Source organism: Scleropages formosus, chromosome 13 (assembly GCF_900964775.1).
Source record: "Scleropages formosus chromosome 13, fSclFor1.1, whole genome shotgun sequence".
Classification (NCBI taxonomy): domain Eukaryota; kingdom Metazoa; phylum Chordata; class Actinopteri; order Osteoglossiformes; family Osteoglossidae; genus Scleropages; species Scleropages formosus.
Window position 1 is genome coordinate 10163760 of NC_041818.1, and position 25004 is coordinate 10188763.

Here is a 25004-nt window from a genome sequence, read left to right on the forward strand (position 1 = left end):
AAAGATATGCAGTCTTGTTCCTGCAATGCCACAAACATGGACATTTCCCACACTCCCCTAACAGAGGAACATCTTGTACTCACAGCATTGGATCACCTCTATTTGATTACCATCACAGCCAGTTCAGTTCGGGGATAAAAGGCGTCACAGGATGTAATGGAACCATACCGTGCAACAAAAAACTGAACACAACTCCAGCACTGCAGGGATCCAGGCTCCCTGACATGAAACAATGCTGCACCGGTCAGAACTGAGCAGGGGAGCCACACGGCTATGTGCCATGAGTGGCCAGTGAAAAAGCAGAGATTTGAACCTTGGTCATCCCTGACGCTGTGTGCCTACATGGCAACAAGGTCTGGCCAGCTTCCTCCAGCTGCGGAGCTATACTGTGACGCTGCTTTTGGTCTGATCCCAACCTCATGCAATGAACAGTGCGGAGGCTGAAGTTCCATTCACGGATATAAAAATAATTCATTGAAGGTGGTAAAGGTCAGGCTGTAGCCCTCAGCAAGACAGCATATTGCAAGTCTGCAGGTGTCAAATACGCTGGCATTTATGTAACTGTGTAAAGATGCAGAAGCGATGTTTTGATGCCGATTCTCTGCATAGCATTCATAGAGGTATGAAATGAGTTTGTGTGTCAACAAACAGCAAATATGTCCAGATGCAGCAAGCTCCAATATTCCTGTACCATCACCCCAGGTGGGAAAACTTGCAAAGTGTAGAGATGCTGTTTTCTTATTTAAATGCACAATGAGGGACTTTACTAAAAGCCTCTGGAACACAGCAACAAACAACAAAAAAGTGAGAGAGAGGCATCGAGACAAGGACATAAGGCAATGCAACATGGGAAATGTAGCTAAGACAAGTGTAGGCTGGAGACACAGACAGACAGGAACCACACAGCGCAACGTTACCGCACAGTCGTGAGAGAGAAAAAGGAGAAACATGGGGACAATCAAGTGTCAAAACAAAACGGAGCCAAAGATGGGGGTGAAACGGAACTGGACTAAAACAGAACCGAAAAGGCAAAAATTTGAGTGTGACGAGAACAAGAAGATGAAGGAGCACAAGGGCGAAAAGGAAAGCGATTGTGGGATTCTGAAAGTGGAAAACGAAAGGGCCAGTGCATAGGAAGGATGAGAATGGGATGACTGACACATGACTTTTAGCCACTGAGACAGAGAGTGAGCGAGAGAGTAAGAGATTGTAGGAGGGCCAACAGGGAGAGTGAAGCAAAGTTCATCACTGTAGAGGAGGGGGGAAGGGAGAGAGAGAAAGAGAGAGAGTTTGTGGAAAGAAGAAGTGAGAGAGCAGCAAAGGAGGGAAAGGACTAGATTTGTGAAGAGACAACAATAAAGACAGTGATTGCAAAGGCTCCCTGCGCCACTAGAGGTAAGGAAAAAAGGTGGGTGTGAGAGGGCGCGAAGGTAAAAATCTGCCAGCACTAGACTTTTAAATTGGGGCAAATGAAGAGGAGGAGGGTTGGACAGATGGGTTTGATAAACTGAGGAGTACTCACAGAGGGAGGGCAGGAAGAAAGATGGATCGAGGAGGGGGGGAAAAGTGAGCAGAACCGATTGAGACGGACTCACGGGCTGCTAACAGAGAAGAGGGAAAGTGTTAGATTTTGGGAGATTGACGAATGGCAGGGGAGAAAAACAAGGGAGAAGGTGGATTGTCTCAGCAGGATGTTTGCCAACACTTTGTAAGGTTCTCAACAGAGTGTCGCTGCCATTGTGATGTGCTTTGTGCTCCTGTTGCAGTGTGTGCATTCCAGTTTAAATACGGAGGCTCCGATCGGCACGTAGCCTCAACCGTTAATGATCAGCATGGTTTTCGGCTGCAATAATATTACCGTTATGCAATTACATAGGTAACACATGACTAACATTACAGCAGTGACTTGAAATATTTACCGAATTCACTTTAGCATGTAAAGTAATTTGAATCATTCATAATTTATTCACTGCATACATCTATAAGCAGTTAATGATTCATCTGAATAATCAGGTAATAATTCAGCTGAGTGGCTGTGTACATGTATCACCTTAGCACCGGAGCCTCTCTCATGGGCCTACACCCTATTCTTTTTCTCCAGGCTCTCTGCTAGTCCCTCTCTCCCAGTGCAACCTGTTTTCCCAAACACATCACGCAATCTTTTTTCCCAGTCCACCTCTCTTCCCTCCCGGCCCATCTGGCTCCACGTCTCTGTCCTGCTCTCTCCGACACGAAGGCCTCCCGTCCGTGCTTTCAAGTGCAACACGTTTTCAATCTCACCCTTTAATTGTGTGGGTATAACAGCCACAAAATTAAATGCAAAAACCAATTCTTTCGCTATTCCCTTTCTCACTGCAGTAAGACGGTGGGGGCGAGTTTCTGAAAAACAATCACAGTAAAGGAGAGACAGGGAGAGAGGGGATGGGGGGAAGAAAAAAAAAAACCACAGGAAGGTGGTTGCATTGCTTGGATGCTTTCGTCAGGAGTGACTTACAGAGCTCACAATTTTTTACCCATTTAAAACATGCTATTGTTACTGAAACTTTAAAGTGTCATATTTGATAGTAGAACAGTAGTCTCTCTTATGGGGACAGGAACCAGTAACCTTTCTGAACAAAATGACAAGCCCTTAAACACTAGTCCCTCTGTCTGTGTACACGAAGGCTCCTAGGGCCAGAAGTGCTGCTCTTTGACAATCTGCTGGAGAGCTGCCACACTCATGTTACCATAGCAAGTCTCCTTACAGCCAGCTAAACAGATGGTAGGCCAACCATTCACACCAGCACTGTGATCACACACACTGGCAGCCATGAACACCATCCAGTGACATGTACTTTGCTACTATCCGAGTTACAGGGAGATGAAGGGAACATGCCATGCACTTTTTATTTTTTCCCTTTTCATATCCGAGAACATCTAACCCTTAAGGAGTATAACGCTGACTTCTGCTAAGGAGAGGCAGAGCATCATGCTTGGATTTTCGTTTAACATTAACAAAGCCACAAAAGTCAAAGGAAACATCTCACCCAAATCTGATGCGTGTCCCACACATTTCTGAACGGTACCTATGGCTGTCAGGCCTACTTGAACTAGACAATCTCACACTTCCTTAGAGAGAACCTGAAGCGTGGTTTACACACATGCAACAATGCAAGAATATTAAAGCACATGCATGTAAGAATATTCATACCTTACACATGTGACTATTGCTGGGGTACACATTATGTACCTTAAACCCATGTTGATATTAGACAGAAGAACTCACTGACTTGCACCATCAAAGAAACACACCAAGGCTGAGGATGTGCATGAAGGAACACACACAGTACCTCAGGGTCTGAGTGGGGAAGGTATCTCACCGGCAGCTCCATCTCCTTGATCGGCAGTGAAGCTCCGCTCCCTCCTCCTCCTCCTCCTCCTGGAGAGCCCCCACCCACTCCCTGCACCCTCCTACGCGCGCCTCCCCGCCACTTCCATCCCGGAGCCCACAGACACGCACACTCGCAGCTGCCGGACAGCGTGGGGACACGAAAATCAGCCGAAAGTCCAACTCGGACGGCTGCTGCTGGCCAACAGAAAATCATGGCACAAAGTGCAGGTGCACAGTGAGTGCCGCAGTTCGGCGCGGCGGCTGGCGGATGGGAACATGCGCTGCGGTCAGCCCAAAAAACGCGGGTGCGGCGCGTTCTATAGCGCGTCTCTTTGACAACTTTTGACATTACATGTACGGCTATTCGTCGGGTGTCTCGCTAAACGGTCCACGAAGTGGCGGGACCGCTGGAAACGGGAGTGAGACGCACTGACTGACACACACACAGTGACAGTGGCTGGCGGAGAGCGCGCGCTCCCGGATTACAGCGGGGCGAAGGCGCGCCGGGAGCCCTCAGTCATAGCGGGCGACCGAGGGAGACGCACGGACGAGGACAAGATGATGAGAGCGGCGCGGTGCGGCGGGGGCGCTTTCCAAAGGTACGGCCGCTTCGTTCCATGATCTCCAGAGCTCTGTACGCGCACCTCCTCGCGGTCTCTTTCACAATTGAATTCACACGGCCCAACCAATGTCACCAACACGGCAGTTGTGTCGCATACTAAGTGGGATCGATTAATCGGAAACCAGTTTATTATAGGCAGAGGCGCAGGTTTTGTTCAGGGCTCGCAAACGTTACATACAATATAAAATGTAAAGAAAGGGGGGACCGGAGTGAATGAGGACGCAGTTCGTGAAGCGCCGCGGTCGCGTTCATCTGCTGGCTGCTCCGCGCTCATTTTAATCCTCCCGCACTTAATGTCACTTAGGAACTGCCGCGCGCCCGCCTGAGAAAAAAAGAATCGGAAACAAAACACCGTTCTCCCGGATGCCCCTTTTCCACGCTCGCGAGCGGATGAACGGCGCGCGCGCTCCGGGGCTCCGCGGGTGCCTGCCCGCGAACCCCGCACGTGCCGGTGTTTTTCGAACGCGCGCGCGCGCCAGGTTCTCGGGTTAATGTGAGCGTGCGGGAGCGCGTGCCTCCTCGGCCGCCTGCCTGTGATGTTCTGTCGCGGTCTGTCCGTACGTGTGAGCTGAGCTCAATCAACGCGCTGCGTTATTCTGAATAAAGAGCTCATTTCGAGCGTCACGGGGGACTAGTAGCTGGACCGTCCGCGGAGCTGGGGCGTCACTACGGGGCCATGCCTGACTGACTGGCAGCCCGACGACAGGGTCCGCCGGCCGGCGCCGCCGAGTTCCAGTTCGCACACCGTGGCTGTCGCACTTATACATGCATACTTGCTATGCGTAAAGACTAATGCGACATGATCGTGTACACAGACAGATACACACACGTACAAATATGCCCGCGCGTGCGCTGGAGTAACACCACCATAATCTATTTGCAAATGCACCTAATGCAGCTTATCATGTTGGCTTTCATTCCCCCCTGCTCATCCCTTCATCTCACAGTAGCCTTCTTGTCATCATCATCCTCCTCATCCCCGTGCCCCCCCCCCCCCCCCAGAGGTGTTGCTGTAAACATGCTCCATAGGTTAGTATGTCTAGCCTCAACAACTGTGTGGGGGGGGGGAGTACCCCGTTATACATTATTAATAATGTAGCAGAAGTTGTCCTTGGCCATATACAATTCCTCACTCCGCTAATTAAAAAAAGCAAATCTACCAAACTTTAAAATGCAGATGGGCTGAATTAACAAGTGCAGCTCATTTTTTCTTCATGGTGTTAATTGTTGGAGAAGCCAGTCAGTCACACAGCGAAAGATGCAAACTTTGCTCCGGTGTAGATCCCCACACACAAAACACACATAAAGGAGATGGAACAGAACAGCAGCCTTTCAGTAAAATGACCTCTGCAGCAGCAACAGATCACAGATCCACTGATGGTGTGTCAAACATATGTACATTCAGACATATGATATTTTTACCCAATGTCACCATTAACTTTTACTATTTGCTCAAGGCAGTATATTAATCAATTACATCAATTACTAACTGAAAGTAACGTCAGAAAAATAGATAGCTTTAGGCAAGAATGCCCCCAGTAGCTATTTTGTAGCTGTTTTCCCTTTGTAATCCCATACTTTTTCCTCCCATTCCCTTCATTCACCCTCACTGGTCCGTTTCTCATTTTCACTCATGCAGCTGCCTGCTGCTATTCTCTCCCAGGACATCCTGTGACAGTGGAGGGAGGCGATGGCACAACTGTTAGACCTTCTCCCCTGTCCAAACCCATGCATTACAAGCACATTGGTCATGTTTTTTTTTTTTTTTAAAGTGCAAAAGACAGACTGGGGCAGACACACAGGAGGAGGGAGAGAGATACAAGGAGAGCACAGAGCCTCACAACATGTGTTGTTAGCTGCTCTATGTGCTGTGGTGTCCTCGTGCATGATTGCATATTCTCTTGCAACGTTAATTATTGTTACTCTTGTGTTCTGCGTCATAGAGTGATTTGAACAAAGAAGAGCCAAGCACAGTGCGGTGTATTTTATGTCAATAGTGTGTTGCTCTGTGTAACACAAGCATGACGACCCCAGTGTAATGTTCAGGTATTGTTACTGTATGCTGTGTTAGTGTCGTGTTGTTGCAGTGCTGTCGGTGTGTGTTTGCGCACTCTATCCCTGCTTCTTGCTGGGTGACAGCTGGTTGCTAGTGGGGCCCAGTGACCAGGCCAAAGCAGGAGTGGGGCTCGCCAGCTCGCAGTGGCAACCGCATACATGCACATCTCCTACGGAAGGCCACATTGCAGCCCCCGCTAGGGCAGAGCGGGTGTCTGCTCCACGCCATCCAAGCCAGGGACATGCACACGCCCTGAGCATACCACATTAGGACTGGTTCACATGCCATGGCCCCCACTGAGCCAATGCAGCACAGCGGATTACAACAGCGCCATATTGAGAAACTAGATTATAATGCGATTCCCTGGGCCAGTATGGGCCACTAGATTAAGACGTTAGTCACACGGTGCAGGAAGATCGAGATGGCACCGGCACAGAGGCGATTAGGAGCGCTCCACTGTGCCGGGGGGGGGGGGGACCCACAAACTCGCTCTCTCTGAATGTGATGTTCAGAGCCGTTGACTGGTCCTACTGAGTTCACCATGTTATGCACCCTGTGGCAATGTGTTACGGCATCTAGTACCTTCGCTTAAGTCAAGGCATGTTATAGCTTTTGGGTTTCTTAGCTAAAATTAATCTCAGAAGACCCAAACCAGTGTCTGAATATAACCAATTTAGTATTTTCTCAAGTGTAAAAATGTTTTTTTTTTGTAATATTCTTACACAGAAGTCATCCGAATTAAAATGTAAAAACCCGCAAAACCTTTATATAATTAAACTATAAACTATTTAAGAAATTAAAATGACATGTTCTATCTGGTAAATGCTTTTGAATGTATCAACCAGTTTGTATTCAATGTGGTCTCCATGTTCCAACCAAGTATGTACTGTAGGATAAAGAAAATTTCAAAATGCTCCAGTTCAGCCTGTATTGAACTTACGTTAAATGTTCATAGGTCATTGCATGGAGACTACTTGAATCTTAGTGTTTGCACTTTCTTGACTTTTTTGGGGGCATCTCAATTAGATACTAAATATACAGATGTCAAGCTTGTGTAACACACAAGATTATAAACTACGCAAAATGCAGCATAGCTCCAGACAAGATTATGGTGTTACACACACTGCACCACAAGATTAGGTCCACACACAAGCTCACAATAGCACCGTATAATCCTAGATTATTACAGTACAGACTGAGCATTTGTCCAATCGGCCTAGATTAAAGCTAGACAGTGCACCGCTGTCTTGGAAGGAGGGAGGAAACCAAGCAGAGAAATGAAGCTACCCTGAAATGCATTACTGAAAAAAAAAAAGGGAGCAACAGAAAAGCAAGAAAGATAGCTAGAGGAGGAGTGATAGGGGAGCAGGATAATAATGTAAAATGTGGAGGCATTACAAGATACCGGCAGACTAGGAAGACCATTTAATCCTCTGCCAGGAGGAGGTCGTCATAGACGGAAGCCGTATTTCACACTCACTGCCATTTCAGTTGTTCGAAATAACGAATGCAGAAATACAGCCTCTGGGTGGAGGGTGTCAAGTCCTATTCAGCCTCAGGAGCCGCGGATTTAGGGACCCAAGACAACTGATAGAGCCAGCAGAAAACAAGGCGCAAAGCGAATGTTTGCAGGTGTGACGGCCAATGGGTCGTGGGCTGGCTCGGGGACCGCAGTCATGGTCCACGCTGGGAGAAGAGGCAGAGGAGATGATGACAGAACGAAGGAAAATGGGGGAAGAAACGAAGAGGCGTAGGGAAGGGGAGAGGATGTGTGTTGAACTGTCCCCCTCCCTCACTGTTCTGTTGAAATCAGTGGAGGGGGGGTTGCAGAGGGCAGTTTAGCAACGAAGCCCGATGTTTGCCCTTGAGGGAGGTTGCTTGACCCGGGCTGCCCAGCAAATGAGCGCCGTTCCGTGTATGATGTGCACCCTGTGTGTCGCCCTAGGTAGGCCTCCCCCCAAGCGAACGCGCCATTGACTCAGCCTTGCTGGCATGTCAGAACCTCACATTGTTGCTGCAGTGTTGGAGCGTTGCGCCTACCCTGGACAGTAGGTTCCGCCATCTTTAGAGTGCAATGTCTCTCCCCGTTCCACTGGACACAGATGCATGGTTTCATACGCTTCTCCCCTTCCCCTTCCCTCGTCTTGCCCCAGTGAAAGTAGAGTGGACATCCATATCTCTTCTTTATATTTCTCACTTGGTGATTTTTGTTACTGCTCCTTTGGCCTTTCTTCAATCGTTCAAGCACAGTTAGTTTCAGTGAATAAGTACATTAAAAACCACATGCAGCAAACGTTCCTTTGCCAAGCCAAGGGGACAGGGTGGGAGGGATACCAGAGAGTCACTGTCTGCACTTGTGGAGGTCTTCCTTCACATTGACATTCCACCAGGCTGTCAGACTCACAGCTGGGCCCAGCGAAAAGATAAGGGCGACGCTGGCAGTGCTAGCGGATAACCCGAGCACGTACATGCTGTGCTGCCGCCCAACTCGAATTAGAAAAATGAAAGGGGGGGAAAAAAGGTTGAATTGGAGTATTGATGGCAAGTTTATTGCTAAAACCATTTGCAGACAGTTTCCAGGCAATGGAGAGACAATGCAGGCGGCAAATGTTTCCCGTTGTAATGTCAGTAAATGAGGTTTAAAGGAGCTGACAGAGAGAAAGAGGAGGGAGAGACAAAAAGAGGATTTGGCTCTTTAGTCACGCATGGCAGACACCGGGCTGAGCACATTCTCTCCCTGCTTCCCAAAGTAAGCAGTGGGAGGAAAGGACACGCGGGGAAGTGTACAGAGGAAAGTTTACCTAGGGACAAAAAAACATTAGATGAGCATTTGAGAAAAGAACAAGTAAAATGGCAAATGAGCTGAGGACACACAGGAGACTATGAGAGGCGTAAGGAAGCGGAGGGAGAAGACTAATACTTCTCCTTTCCTCTCTCGCTGGCTCGTTTCTCTCGGAATATGAACTGTAGTACAGTGCCTCATCAGTAGCATGGCCAGTGGGATGATGGCAATCAGCTCCCCCTTCGCACTGTGCTACACAGAGGCCCATTAAATCATTAGACCTGATTCATTATTAACTCAGACGCGCAGCCGTAAATATTCATGCACTATGACTTCACCATTCCAGCACCATGTGCATGGCTAGGGGAGGGCAGGGGAGAGGAGAACACACACACTGCAGGTCTTGGGAGATGAGCAGGAGCGAGAGGGTGCTCACGTGAGAGACGCACCTCAGCAAGGGGCTCACTGCATTGTATGTTGTCAGGTTCACCAAGCATCCTCTTTCATGCACCGAAACCCTGGTGGGAAACTGCAGAGGCTGTTGGGGGGCCATCAGTCAGAGGACACATCTTACCAGATAGCTTATACCAGGACCTCAAGTCTGATTGTTACCGATTACCAATACACGGCAAATGAAAGAGCAGATAACACATTAAAACTATCAAGCAAACAGCACACCCCATGTCCTTTCACAGGAAAAAGAAGGAATCTCATCCACTTCCTCATCCTTGTCTGACCTGACCTTGTGCCTCCACGTTCTACATATAAGCGAGTGTTGGTCAGGGGGGCAAACGAGGGAGGGAAAGCAGTGAGGTATCCAGCACCTAAATTGCCTGTTTATTTCCAGTTACCGCATCATTTACAATGATGGAGAGCAATGGGGAGTGAGAGGGAGGAAGTCACAGCCACACAGTTTAAGGGAATATAATGAAAAGGGGATGAGAGAGACTGAAATATAGCGAGAACAGGGCAAGAAAGGGAGTAAGACAAGAAAATGAAAGAAAAGGAAGAGACAGTGGACTGGAAAAAAGTGCAAGAGGGTGAAAGAAACAAAAATGGAAGGACAGGCAAAGGTGTGGGGGGTGGAAAGGTGAGAGGTTTACAGGAGCAGAGGGGCGGGCGGGAGAGTAAAGGGACCAAACAGATAGCGGAAAGAGGAAAACAGACCCTGACAAAGTGTGTATTATACAGTGAGAGACTGACAGAAAAATCCTGTTTACAGCATTTACCAGTTCATTAGAGAGTGTGAGTGAAGGAGAGAAGAGAGGAGGAGGGTGAGAGCAAAATTATTTCAGTTGAAAAACACTGCATCAAATTTAACAGGCTATATATATTGCACGTACACACACGTACAATGCCATTTCTGTGTGCGCCTGACAAGGTGACAATAATTCACACCGCGTTCTGAAATGTGTAGGTGTGCGAGTTGTGAGGAGAGTTTGCACATTAAATGTGGGGTTTTTGCAGTGATTTGATTAGAGTAATAAGCAGTCATTAAATGGGGCTGCTGGGCTGGCAGGTTGGCTTTACAAAGCTAGCCCTACTCAACCCTCTGTCAGACCTACAGCACACAACCGTGTGTGTGTGTGTGTGTGTGTGTGTGTGTGTGTGTGTGTACACGCGCACGCTACTGAGTAGCAAGAGCACTCAGAGTTTATGAACAAGAAATTAAACAGCACATAACAGCATCACAAAGTACACACTGCAGCCATAAAAGACAGAGAAAGCTGAGCTGCAACCATTTATACAGATTTATTCAAACTGTAATTTCACTTAATAGCTATTCAGCTTAGTTGATCACTACATTCCATTTAGGTTCATTCATTAAAAAGACAATAAGCGTTTGTAAAAGATGCAGCAGTATAAGTGGGGCAAATAAGTTGCTTTGGATAAAAGCATTGCCTAAAATAAATAAGGAACAATACACAGGCAGTCCCCGGATTACAAATGAGTTCCGTTACTAAGTCTGTCTTTCAGTCGAATTTGTAGGTAAGGCTGAACAGTTCGGTACGGTTCGTATCTAACGTCAGTCAAATGTTTGTCTTAGTATATAGTGTACCTTTCTATGCATAAAAAACATTATAGAAACACTTCCAGATACACTAACATCTTTAACATAATACAGTAATAATGATAATAATAAATGTAACTACAGTACTTATAATAGAGACATAGAAAGAGAATAATGTCACTATTGTATTTATAGTTGCGGTGGCGCAGTGGGTTGGACCGCAGTCCTGCTCTCCGGTGGGTCTGGGGTTCAAGTCCCGCTTGGGGTGCCTTGCGGCGGACTGGCGTCCCGTCCTGGGTGTGTCCCCTTCCCCCTCCAGCCTTACGCCCTGTGTTGCCGGGTGGGCTCCGTGACCCCGTATGGGACAAGCGGTTCTGAAAATGTGTGTATGTATTTATAGTAAAGAGCGAGAGAGAAAGACACACACACATCGGGACAGAGCCTTTTACTGTGCATGTGCCATTATTTTCGCTTTGTCCTTTGAAATTGTCCCGATCGTTGGCCAACTGTAGCTTAACGCTTTTCCAATGTTTGTCTGCATTTCACGTTTTTCCGATCACTTTATTATTTCCACTTTAATTTCACTTGTGATCGTTTCCCTTTTCTTTGATGCATCACATTTATCCTTTGGTGCCATGGTTAGGAGAGTAAACATAAAAAAAATCAAACCCAAATACAGTAACACACGAGACACTTAATAGCAACGAGGTCCGACTGAAAAAAAGGAAGTCTTTGTCCTACTTCGGGCTCACGCACCCACGAGCCGACAAACCGCTGTAGACGCGCAATGTTTTCATGCATGTTGCAAAGTAGCGCCCCGTTTGTTATTACGAATCATTGTACGTAACTCAATTTTTTTTTTTGATATAATAGGCTTTACAGGGGGTGGTTCGTAACTACGGGTTGTACGCAAGCCAGACATTTGTAACCTGGGGACCGCCTGTAGGACACACAGCATGGTCTCTAGATTTTACCTGCCAGGATTGTAAAAACCATGCCTGTGTGAAGTAAACTACCAAAGATCCACTCAGATGTACAGTTTTGCCCATAGATTGAGATTATGTTTCTTGAGTTATAGGCAGTGTTATGTCTGCACCACACAACAGACTTTGGCTTTCGGCTACAAATCTTGGTATCGCCTCACCACAGAACCACCACAAAGAGCATTTTTCTAGTTTATAAACAATGCCGTTTTAAATAATTTTGAGTTCGTGTTTTGAAATAAAATCACATGGAACAAAATTTTAATGTAGCATTTGTGATTCTGTAGAATGAGGGTACTAGTCAAGAGAGTGAATACTTTTGTGAAAGAATTGCATTTTACTCCCACGCATGCAGGTGTAAATTATTTCAAATACGGGGAAAGTGCCATGTCCAATAAAAATACCAGTAAAGCACCACCATAATTTTGAAAGCACTGGTAATAAACTGGCTCCCGTTACAATCTGTGTGTGTTTGTATGTTCAAAGCTTATGGTTTCTCAGTGAACCCAACTGCAGACTGTGAGGGGTGTACTGAAAGCAGTGGGCTTCTGGACACAGACACTCAGCTGCCAGTGAAACAATGTAATCAACTAATAAAAGACTGTTCATTAGTGACGCTCTGAAAATAAGTATTTAAGAAGCTCCGTACTATTCTCTCTGCATATCTGTTGTAGTCATACTGATCATCTGTCCCCAGCCTTCGCTTTCTCGATGTGTTCTGCTCAACCATCTCCACCACTTGCACAATCTCTTCCTATGCTTGTTTCTCTCACTCACAAACTTTCGCAGGGAAAAAAAATCCATTCTCATCATTTCTTTTACCCTAGTAACCCCAGCTCGTACTCCATTCTTGTCACTGACAATGCTCATCTCCCCTAATGTTTCATGACCCAGGTTATGAATAGGTAGAATGGCGGAACTCAAGCTGTGGAAAGGTAAGGGAAAAAAGAGCAGTGGTGGGCAATAGAGGCAGATATTCTGAAACCTTTAAATGAGATAGGGAGATTTTAAATATAAAGAGGGAGGTGGGGGGAGGGGGTTCTTTCATGACAGAATAGAGTGTTATTTGCTCAAGAGTGAAGGGAGGAATAATTCAGAGATATGGAACAGGGAAAGGAAGAGAGGAAGGAGAATAAATTGTGTGTCACACTGCATATGCGGGTGTCTCTTAATTAACCCTGCTAAAAGCTTTCTTATTAGGATAGACACAATGTACTGGGAGGGAAGCAGAGAAAGTAAGAGGATGGGAGAGGCAGAAGAAGAGAAAGTGTAGTGTGCACCCTGCTCTGGCAGTCGCCTTCTCCTCTTGCGAGCTTCTGCCCCCCACAGTCCGTCCCATCCATCTCCCCCTGAATGGGTGCTGTGTGCTGCGCGGTTAAGAGTCTGGTCACATCCTTTGCTGTCTGTGCGTGTGTGCGTCTCCTACATTTCCAATCACAGCCTCATTGCTGATTGCCATAGCTAATTAATATCACATCATGCCGGCAGACTAACAATTAGACATTACTGCACACACATGCAAGCTCGGTGGACGTGGTGTAAATCCTCAGGCCTTTGCATGCTAACATCAGCTTTAAAAAACAAAACACAGTGGGCCAAATCCAAATCATTCAAAAAAAAAAATTGATTTTTTTTTAAACATTCATTTAAACATTAATTTATCCACAAATGCCACACCAAATGCAGCTCGGGTGTTCAGCAGAGACAGGAATATAAGTCCCTTGACTATACAAGGAACAGGTCCCCTGAAAGGGATTTGACCCGCAATCCAGTGTGTAATCCTCAGCCCTACTGTAAATCCTAGGGTAGAGACAGTTGAAACACAAGGCCACTGCCAAGACGGCACATGATCATTTTTTGTTTCTCTTTCTACACGCCCAAAATCCCCAAATATCTGCAACTCCTGTAACATATTAACATTCTGTTAACTAAGTGTTTTATTTTTTTACTTGATCTGTACAGTTATCCTGTACTTTCCTATACTTTGGCTCCAGAAGCAAATAAAGCAACAACAAATGTATCTATTGTAAGCCTTTCAGAACATAATAACCATTTTAGTGAGCTATAGAAACTACATGCACAAATCATGCTTTCTATTATGAAATTAATGTAAAAGTGGACGTTACAGCGGTGTGTGTGTGTGTGTGTGTGTGTGTGTGTGTGTGTGTGTGTGTGGCTCCTGTTGGTCGGTCAGTCACCCACATTCTGTGGCCCCCAGCTCTCCTTGTCCCTTCTGTGACACCACGACATCTGATTCACGGCAGAGAAAAGTAGGAAACGGTAAACAGCGGACGACAGAGAAATCGTGCGGTGCTAATCCGACACCACCGCTGCCGTTTCCCATTGGGCGAGAAAGCGCTCAGGAGCACCACACTTCACCATGTCACACAGCACATCCGTTTACATCGGTGGTGGGTTCTGTCTGGCCTGGGGTTCCACTGCTCACTGCTGCTCTCAAAAAGTAGCAAGAGCTATTGTTTTTCACGTGTGTGTACCGAGCAAGGGACACGAAGGACAAACATGAAGATAAAATAAGTTCTCTGGGGGCACAGTTGCTGTGCTGTTATTATTTTAATAATAGAATAAGCTAATAAACACAGGCAATAAAACTGGCACATCTTCACAGTTTACTGCCTTTTGTTGAATAAGAGTCTCAAAGCAGCCGTTACTTACCCTAGCACAGAAACAAACACTGACAACAACACGGCAGGGCGTGCGCCCCCCACCACTCTCTCTGTCTCTCTCTCTCACACACACACACACACACACACACACACACACTACAGTTGTCCAGCACAGTCAGTCAGTCTGTGTGTCTGTCGGTGTGAATTCAGGCTTCAGTGAATTTAAACCTTGCTTGGTCTGACAGTAATTTCTGCCTCCAAATTACATTCCAATGGGTTCATAAATCTCCCTCCCCCACCCCCACAGCCGCTTCCCTCCATCTGCCTCTCTCTTTCTCTTGCTCTCCCTCCCTAAATGGGAAACTGAAAGGCAGAGATGGGGAGGGTACGTGTGCTGGGTGGTTAAACAGTAACACAGGCGCACGCACACAACAAATGCATGCATGCACACTTTCTCTCACAAGCAGACAGACGCAGACGTGAACCTGCAGGGATGGACAGCAGAAATGCGCGTGCAAAAGCGTGCATATTCACGGAGAACTCCAAAGCGGGCAACACAGAAACGCAGAGGCTCACTCTTTGCTTAGCAAGAATCCTTAAAGTGCTCCCAAGGCTGAATCCATGCCCTAACAACTTCCGCAAAGATTTTGCTGACAAATAAACAGCTCCTGCGCACATTGTTCCTTTGAAAAACATTACTGACGCTGCCATCGGGATGGTAAGAGAATACATTTCACCTGTGTGTGTGTGTATGTTTTCCTGATGGTGACAGGACTTGAAAACAGTTCAAATTCCTCTGTACAAAATATTACAGCTTCACGCTTCATGCATTGTGCGTCCTGTCCCCTACCGCTGGGCTCACGTTGGAGCAGTCGTTAAAAATGGCTGTTATTTATGAGTGGTTCAGGTAGTGTTGGGGGAGGCGTGATGGAGAGGAGGCTGCAGGAGCAGCTCATGGTCTGGCTAGAAAAGCAGTGGGCATGCTGACTGAGGAAGGTGGACACAGACACACAATACCACAACGTCCCAGCCACATACCAAACCAAACCATACACACACACACACGCAACTGTGTCCTAGTGCACACACATAGTGACTTCTTCAAATAGACATCCTAGCATAAACCATATCCCCCTGCACATGCACTCCCACTGGTGCGCTGTCCTAGCCACCTATACAACCAAACACGAAAAATGATGACCCTACACACAAACACATCCACTCTCAGTGGAGGAGTGCACAGGGTTCCGTGTGAAGTAGCGTGTGGCTGAGTCAAGTGAAGCGACTTGCTGTTAAAGTAGTAGGCCCTCGGGAAAGGCCCGCTCACCCGGAGGCGGTGCTCCTGCAGGACTGCTCTCATAAGCTCGGCAGGGTGTGCTTTGCTCTGCCTCTGCTTATTTCCACCTATACCTCAATGTATGTTTTGTTTTAAATGAGTCATTTGCTCAGTTTTCCCCCATTCCTGGTGGCATGACGCTCATTCTTACACCCGAGCTGTTCGGAAATAATTCTAGTTTAATCCCAAAGGATTTTAGGGGCCACTGTACTCCGTCTATCTTGAAACAAAGTTGTATTTCGACTAAATGTTTAGTAATACAGCAGTGTGTATAAAACCTGCACAGTGCAGATGAGGGGAAAGTGCTGAACTGCAAAACCACAAGCCAGAGGTGATCCTGAGGTGATCGTGTGGAACATCACAAAGACAGTTGCGCAGTAGCGCTTGGCTTCCCACGCTTGCATTTTCAAGCCCCCCAGCTGTCTTGCCGCTCAAGCGGATGTGCAGAGCTCTGCTCGCTCCCTGCCTGTTTAACCCCCCCGCCCTGCCAGAGCACAGTGAGCCAAAGGACTTCAAAACTCACTCGTACTGCACCTTTGCTCTGTGGCTCTCAGACCTTCACTTCAGAGATCTCTCTGCCACAACCCTATCTCAGAACATGTGTTCACACTGACTTATAATGACTGGCACTATTTCTCTCCACAGGGTGGCGCTGCCCACATCAAGCCTGCACAAAGACACGTGCTGATAACAGAATTGGAGACACCCGTACTTGCCAGCAGAAAACAAGCTGAGCAAGCAGGCATCCAAGGAATCAGGCTGGCCCACTTGTGAAACGGACCGAGCGTAAAGCCACAAGCGCCTGGGTGCATCTCGAGCCGTGGCTAAAACAGGACCCTGAAAGACGAAGGAGACACATGGCAGTTGCATGATAGCTTGCTGTAACTACAATTGTGATGGAGAAGCTATGATTCCAGTGAGACGCGCAACAATTTAGAGAGACAGGAGAGGGGAGGGAAAAAATAACTTCGCAGAAGGACTCTTTCCAAGGTTTGGAAAAACATTTAAACCTGAAACGCTCCATTTTTAATAAACCACCTTTTTAGGTTACATTAGCATCACCTGAGCTCATTAAAGTTCCCAACTTGAGGACATTGATCATGGAGTGCTGGCCTGAGCAGTGAGCCATTGGTACAAGGAGCAGAAGTCCCAGTGGTGTGAGCCCCAGCACCCCAGCACAACATGAGGGTCCCAGCAAACAGGTTTCACAGAGACCCCTTGGGAAGATCCTGGAGTGCTCACTGAAGGCAGAGGAGGCACTGTTGCGTGGGGGAGACGTCAAACCCCATCAGGCTACAGAGCTTGGAAGGAGGACTAAACTACAGGACAAACACAGGAGTTGGGCCAAACCTTGACAGCCTTGCCCTCTGCCCCATCAGTCAAGGAGGTAAGCTCCCTGTTCTCCTTCCTGTATAGCTGGTGGTTTCCAGTGTTCAGATTCTCACCATTTCCCCTGTGGACTTCAAAATCCTTTGTATCCCCCACAAGTCTGTTCTCCTCCTTAAAACATTCCTTTAGATAAAGGGGATTTTAGCATGTTGTTTCTGTTCTGATCACACCATGGGGGACCAATGACAGGAAAAATCTACTGGGACAGGTGGAGATCACAGAAGAAGCAAGGATGGGGAGGGAAACAGAGAGGGGAAAAAGGAATTAACTACAAAGAATAGATATGAGGGATGGATGAAAAGGAATGTGTTAGAAGAGACAAAAAGGACAGAAAAATGAGCAGTCATCACAGTAGAAGGGAAGACACAGCAAGACTGAAGTACAGACAGAGGTATAATGGAAATGAAATGAATTAAATAGGAGAGGAGGAGAAGAAGATGAAGCAATTGCAGCTGTGTAGGAAGAGTGATAAGGCGAAAGGACTGTCAGATGTTCAGATGTGAAAGCTCAAGTCCGGGGGAGGGCGACAAAATGAGACTGAAAAAGAAGGAATGTGAGAGAGCAAGCAAAGGGACTACGAGGCGGCCTGATGAAATGGTACGAGTGGAAGGGATCGTATATAAGAGGAGGAAAGAAATTGCTGCTCAGTCAAGTTTTTATTCATTCCCAGCATGTAGAGAGAGAAAGGAGGAGAAGTGGAAAGAGCCCGTGTTCCGAGATGGAACAAAAGGACAAATATACATCAACGGACACAGACACACACAGGGGCAGGATCACATGTGTGCGCACACCGAGACAGACAGACACCACTGCATTGATTTTATTTGCTCATATGCCGCTGAACGAAATACTATGAAAGCTGATCAAATATGACACTGGAACAAGCAGAGGTTTATTTTCAGAGGCAGAAAAGCCTAGCACTGCCTTCATCTTTAAACATGTGTGATAAAAACAAGAAGCACCCTCCCACCTCCAGCTGGTTTTCCTAACCTGTTCTCATCCTACAGCCTGCTACTTAGACCTAAAAACTAATCATGTTAATGTGCTGCCTGACTTAAGAGAAAATGCGTTCCCAGTTCAGCTTCAGAACGCAGTAAAGATTACGTGGTTGTGTTGACCTACAAAGACATAGTGGCGTGTGGAAGGCATGGGGGGGACTGAGCCAACAGAACCCAGAGAATTACCACTTTTGGCCCAGGCCTTCGCTATCTTGAAACCAGGAGCCCCAGAGACCCAGCAGTGTGTATCGGCATTCCAACTGCAGGACCCAAATGAAGACAGACCACAGGACTTTGCATTGGTAGGGCACCAACAGTGACAGGATGGGGGGAGGGTGGTAGGAAGAGGCGGAGAGGGGCAGCAGACAGCAGCAATTTGTACATTTCAGCACCACCCATACACACAGAAACAAAAAACAAAGGGGGGGGGGGGGGGGGGCAGGCAAGGGAAACAAGGTCAGTGGCAGAAGCACAAAAAGTCATACAGTCTATAGGCTCCATGGTGTCAACTACGAGTGAACATCCCTTTTTTTTCCCCCCGGATATTAATGTCAATTAATGGAGCAGGCTTCATTTAATATGAGAAATATGAGAAAAGGAAAATACGGATCTCAACTCTGACAGGTAGGACCACAGCAATTGTGTACAAATGTGGAAGTTATTCAGGATTTTTTTAGTTGACCTAATTTTAGGATGACTAAATACCTGCTCTTTCCCTTCTTTTTCATATGTTGTACATTTATTATTATTATTATTATTATATTCTAAACATCCTGTAATCGTTTTGCGATACACTCCAAAACATAGCTATTCTGAGAGCTTAGTAAAACTCCCCATGTATAGTGTATATCTTTCAAGACTTGAAACAGAACGAAATTTGATGCATCATGAACAGTTTATTTGTATCAACCAGATTAATGAAAAACTGAAAATATACATTACACTTTTTTTAAATTGACAAATCTTAACTGTGCATCATACTTAAATGAACTGTATCTCAGACATTTTTCCAATAGCTGAGCCTAATAGGTTAAGTTTTCTGCTGCAAATTTTGTGTAAACTATGACTAATAAAAAAAACTGATGCATATTTGTTTATTTGGATAGTGGTTAATTTTGCTGCCTCATTACGATTTCCCGAAATCAATATAATTAATGTTCTTGGACAAAGCTTTTTTAGAATGATTAAACAAGCAAACAAATCAACATGCCCTGTCCTTCATTTGACAGTGTAACTAAGGAGGAAATTAATTTACACTGGTAAATCAGGGAGGACTTCTAAGAGATGATCAAACACTGATCCAGCCTGGAAGGAACTGCACAGATTGCAGTGAAGCTAAACCAAATGATGAACAAACTGTGAGCTGTCACTAGTAATGGCATTTCAGGACTTCCATTTCACTTTGACTGAGAAGGAAGGAGTGAAGGGCAAGAACAAATTCCTCATTCCAGGCAGCCTCTTCAGCTGCATGTCTGTCCAGTGTTTGCCTCTCTCCCCTGTTGTCAGGCATTTAAATATGGGCGTCCGATAGATCCAGTCAATTTACTGCTCCCTCCCACTTTTTATTTAGCTTTCCAGCCACAGCAGGTCAAAGTGCCACTGCCAAAGATGGACTACATGTTTGCTTTGTTGCAGTCTCAAATATCCCAAACACCCACAAGGCAGCCCCCTTAGCTGACAAGTATAAACAAACATTACTCTTCTCACCGATCCCAGTATCGGCACCTCCTGTTAGCTTTGCATGAGAGGCGGCTTCGGCTAATGAGCTGCTTTGCATACCCGGGGCGAGCTGAGCCCCGAGTTGTCCACGAACACTCACCGTCCCAAACACATTAACCCCTCTACTGCCAACGAGGTCCAGCGAGGGGTGCGGCCAGATATGTTCACTGACCTGAACAAGTTAAGACCCCTGCAGCTCAAATGGATGGGCAAGGGGTGCAGCAATGAACACTCCACACAGACAGACCCCCTGCCACTGCATGCCCTGCCAAGTGTAGTCAAGCTATCCATGTGGACAGGGCCATATATTCATAGCGAGCATATTTCTAGCAAGGCTCTGTACAGAGGGACCAGTGATGAGACTTGAAATTACTGCAAAATGAAGAATTTGCAATGTCATCCATTTTCAATACATTTGGAATTGTTCTGATCATGAGAAAATGTTTCCTTAAAGTTGAGTCCTTGCAGAAGTCATCTCTGGTCTCTTAAAAACAGAATGACAGTAAAACAAGATTCTATTCACAATAATAACAGGTGTGCTAAACAGAATCAAATGTAAGGGGGGAAAGAGTGTAATAATTTTAAAGTACGTACAACTCTATCCAACATGGCCCGTATGTGTAAGTTTGGATCAAAACACACATTTAAAATTGTAATGGCAGTTCAGATAAAAATAACAACAACAACATGCTAAATGCTGATAAGGATAATTTAAAAGAAATTCTTGATTTAGTGATTAAAAAGGAGATTACAGCTAGTATTTCTACCACAAAATTCTTTAAAGATGTACACTGAAGTGCTGGAGAATTCATTTTATTTACTCTTACATGCTTGGCAGGTACCTGCACAAGCCCGTACTTTGTATTTCCATGCATATGTTTTGTAGGATGTATAACCTCAGGAAAAGGGGGTGAGAGGATTGGCTAGGATAGCCTGATTTACGGTCTGTGGCATACTCTCTAGCACCCGCTAAATCCTCACAATCACATTTCCATATGTTCCATAATCCCCCCTCTCTAACACTCTCCCCATGCTCTCCCTCAGCTTTGCCTGTAGCTTGCAAGGAGCATCCCGAACATACCCTCTGCTTTCATCAGACACTTGGCCATGTGTTCTGTCTTTAATGTCCTCCACATTGCCTGGACCTCCGCCGGTCCACATCACCATAGTACAGCACATCACACATTAATGTAGACTTGTATGGCACATCTCCAGATATCCTTCTACTAACCACCAGTGCATTTGCAACCCAAGGAGAAGGACAGTTCATTTGATTCTGGCAAAAATAATGAGGCCAGAAAAGCTGTTAGACAACTAAAACGAGACAAATGTCAATAAAACTGTCACTCTCCAGGTCATTCAGTATCAGTGCAACATATTAGTACAGCAAGTCTGTTTTACAGTACCTCCAACTCAGACTTTTGCCCCCTTTCTTTCCCTGAACAGTGAAAAGGCTGGATACTCAGAAGGAGAGCAGGAAACACTGAACAAGAAAAACCATTCAAGGTCCAGGGTGGCTCCTTTCTGAAAGGAGCAAGAGGGAGGTGAGAAGTACAGAGTGGGCAGCTCAAGGAAGCAAGGAGCAGCGCCATGGCTCCAGACGGTGTAGCTGAGCTCCGCGACTGGCTGTTCCTGCTGCTGCTCTGCCTGACACTACTGGCCGAGGTACTCGAACTGGCGGCGGCAACTGCAGCAGCTGCAGAGGCGGTGCAGGAGGCTGAACGGGAGGCCGATGTGGCGTGTCCTTCAGCTTGTCGTTGCGATGAGGGCTATATCTACTGCAATGACCGGGGGCTAAGCGTCATTCCGCCGTTGCCCTTCTCGGCAGCAGTGCTTTACTTGCAGAACAACCGCATAGACAACAGCGGCCTACCCACATCCCTAGAACGCCGTATGACCGTCCGGGTCATATACCTGTATGATAATGAACTGGACGATTTCCCCATGCACCTACCCTCATCCCTGCACGAGTTGCACCTGCAAGACAATAATATCCGCAGCTTGCCTCGAAGCGCTCTAGCCCGGCTCCCACTGCTGGAGAAGCTGCACCTGGATGACAACTCCATCTCAACAGTCAGCATTGAGGATCAGGCCTTTGCCGATAATCCGCGACTCCGCCTGCTCTTCTTGTCACGAAACCACCTCTCCAGCATCCCATCTGGGCTCCCATCCTCTCTGGAGGAGCTGCGGCTGGATGACAACCGAATCTCCACCATTCCCACACACGCCTTCCGAGGCCTGTCGTCTCTCCGTCGACTCGTCTTGGATGGCAATCTACTGGCCAACCAGCGCATCGCAGATGACACCTTCTCGCGCCTGTCCAACTTGACAGAGCTCTCACTAGTGCGCAACTCCCTCCAGACACCCCCAGTCAACCTGCCCAGTGCCCACCTGCAGCGTCTCTACCTGCAGGACAACGCCCTGGCCCATATGCCACGGGGCTCCCTGGACGGCATGCGACGGTTGCAAAAGCTGGATCTGTCTGGGAACAACCTAACCACATTGCCCCGTGGCCTGTTCCGGGATCTGGACAGCCTCTCACAGTTGCTCGTGCGCGGCAACCCTTGGCACTGTGGCTGTAACTTGCGCTGGCTGCACGACTGGCTGCATGCCCGGGGTACTTCCGTCACTGTGCGGGGTCTTACGTGCCAGGGGCCTGAAAGGGTACGGGGCATGGCCCTCCGAGACCTCAGCACCCACATGGAAGAGTGTGAGGCTGGAAGTGGCGGAGTTGGGAATGCTGGGGGAGCAGTAGGTGTGGGCAGGGACAGAGGTGTAGGTCCACCCGTTACTACAGCCTCCACCACCATTTCCCTGCCCCAGGGCTCCCTCTTCACACTCCGATCCAAACGCCCTGGGATGAGGCTTCCAGACTCTAGCCAAGACTACCCTGCAGGTGACAGTGGTGCCAGTAAAACCTTAGTTCTCAAAGTAAAGCCGCTCACAGCAGACACAATCCATATCACCTGGCTTGCAGCACATCCTGCCCCATCCTTCCGTCTTAGCTGGCTGCGCCTGGGAAACAACCCGGCCGTAGGTTCAATAACAGAGACACTGGTACCAGGTGACCGACGTGAGTACCTGCTTACTGCCCTGCAGCCTCAGTCCAGCTACATTATTTGCATGGTGCCTCTGGTTGTGAGCTCCAACAAGGGACCTCTTGTAGGTAACACAGACTCAGATGAGAACCCAGTATGTGCCAAGGCAGAAACCTCAAACCTCATGAATCCTGGCTCAGAACAGGAGGAGGAACAGACGTCAGAACAGTTGACAGCCCTCCCACTGGCCGGAATCATAGGTGGTGCCACAGCTCTCGTCTCTCTGGCCCTCATCTTTGGCATCTTCTGTTGGTACGGCCACCGGGCAGGGTATCTTTCTGCCCGCGAGCACTCTGATTACAGTCGAGGTGGAAGTGGCTCACGCAGTGGCAAACATTATGACGATTATGTTGAATCGGGTACCAAAAAGGACACTTCCATCCTGGAGATACGGGGGCCAGGATTTCAGATGACACCGCTGGCTGCCCAGCAGCCACTGCGGCCTAAACCACGGGAAGACTACATCATCCATACCATCTTCCCCTCCAATGGCACCAGCCTATATAAGAGCACTCAACACCACTTGGCAAACTCCAGCTATGGCACCAACCGAGGGTACCGGGAAGGAGGGATCCCTGACATTGACTACTCCTACACGTGATATGGCCTCTGGTGCTTAACACATCCCATCTTCTGGTGTAAATTCCAAGCAGAGGGTCTCAGCCCTGTTTCCAAAGCACCCCCTTGTGCCTCATGGATTCCATTCCAACTGACCTTTTATTTGATAAAACAAGCCTTTAGATGCTATTTGCCCACCCAGATATGTCAACTAAAATATTTTTAAAAAATTTTCAGAAGCAGTAATAGTGCTGGTAAAGAAGTAATACCATGACTTTAAGACTTCAAGTACTGGCACCTAAAAATACCTCTACTTATGTAATTCATGAAAAAGTAGGGTGTGGCAGATCTTTAGTAATATGATTTTTAGGTTGGGTGGAATGGAACAAAGAGTGTATAGAGAAACCAGGTGTGTAAAGAAGGCTTAGTTAGTTCTTTCACTTTTGGTTGTACTCAACTTCTTCTATTTCCTCTGAAAAGTTCAAAATGTGACATTAGTCTGCCTGAGGAGCTGACAGCAGTGATGACAGATTTTAAACAATGAAAAGACCTAAATTATCATGTTTTTTTTCTTTAATGAGAGAATGGTTTGAGGGGGGAGGTGATGTTTTCACACTTCTAAGAAATAGGCAATGCTCAAAATTTAACTTATTCAGCAGCCCATTTTGTAAAGACACAAAAAGGGGAAGGACTGATTGATTTATCGTGGAAATCCTGCAGACAATTTAATCTTTCTTGTGATGTTTCCATAATGTAAAAATGAAACGTCTTTCAAAAGGCAAAAAAAAAAAGTTTCACACTACATAATAACATTTGTCCACCCTGTGTAAGAGGCCAAATTGCCCTGAATTCTGCAAAAGACCAATTTTAAATGAGGTATTAGAAAAAAACTGGCAAACGTGACAAAGAAAAAATTATGAAGAAAGTCGGAATTAGAAAAAGAACTTCAATGACAATCACATCAGAACACGAGTTGTGTTTCTGACGGCAACCCCAAACGAAAGGACAGCAAAGACAACAATTCTCAGATGTAATGCAAATTGATGAAACAGGCCAAAAAAGAAACACTAATAGTTAGGCATAAATAGCTTGATATAAAGGCAAGAGCAAAGAGAATAAACAAGACTTTGGCAGAGGTAAGGAGACCACTCCTACAGTCAAACAAATGGTTGGAGGGGGTGATGGATGGGAATAACATGGAAATCAGGGATATTCAAAACCGCAACACTGTGGACCTACATCTTCAGCATGTGGGGAGAGTGACTGGTGGCAGAACTTTGGATTCTTCAGCCAGTGTTTTTTCCCCACTGGTTTCGAAAGTTTAGTACAATCCACTCGTATGTAACTGCAGCAGGACTTAAAAGGAAACAAAGAGAGAAAAGTGACAAAGGGCTCGATAAAAGAAATGGAAAGACTAAACATGAGACCTTAAAAATGGGGATTGCATAGGACATCGTT

The 25004-nt window shown here is 46.7% G+C and overlaps 2 protein-coding genes across 5 annotated transcripts in view; one reads left to right on the forward strand and one right to left on the reverse strand.

Moving 5' to 3' along the window:
- macrod1 (mono-ADP ribosylhydrolase 1) overlaps window positions 1-25004 on the reverse strand; it is a 73036-nt gene that overhangs the window by 27960 nt on the left and 20072 nt on the right. The window lies entirely within an intron of this gene.
- Window positions 1371-23886, forward strand: flrt1b (fibronectin leucine rich transmembrane protein 1b). 2 transcript variants are annotated; one of them, XM_018737423.1, is made up of 3 exons: window positions 1371-1395; window positions 16430-17171; window positions 21337-23886. In XM_018737423.1, the coding sequence occupies exon 3, from the start codon at window positions 21481-21483 to the stop codon at window positions 23587-23589; it is 2109 nt and encodes a 702-aa protein (XP_018592939.1). In that variant the 5' UTR covers window positions 1371-1395; window positions 16430-17171; window positions 21337-21480; the 3' UTR covers window positions 23590-23886. The 2 variants fall into 2 exon arrangements, with proteins under 2 accessions (XP_018592939.1, XP_018592938.1); XM_018737422.1 differs by lacking the exon at window positions 1371-1395 and adding an exon at window positions 3496-3969.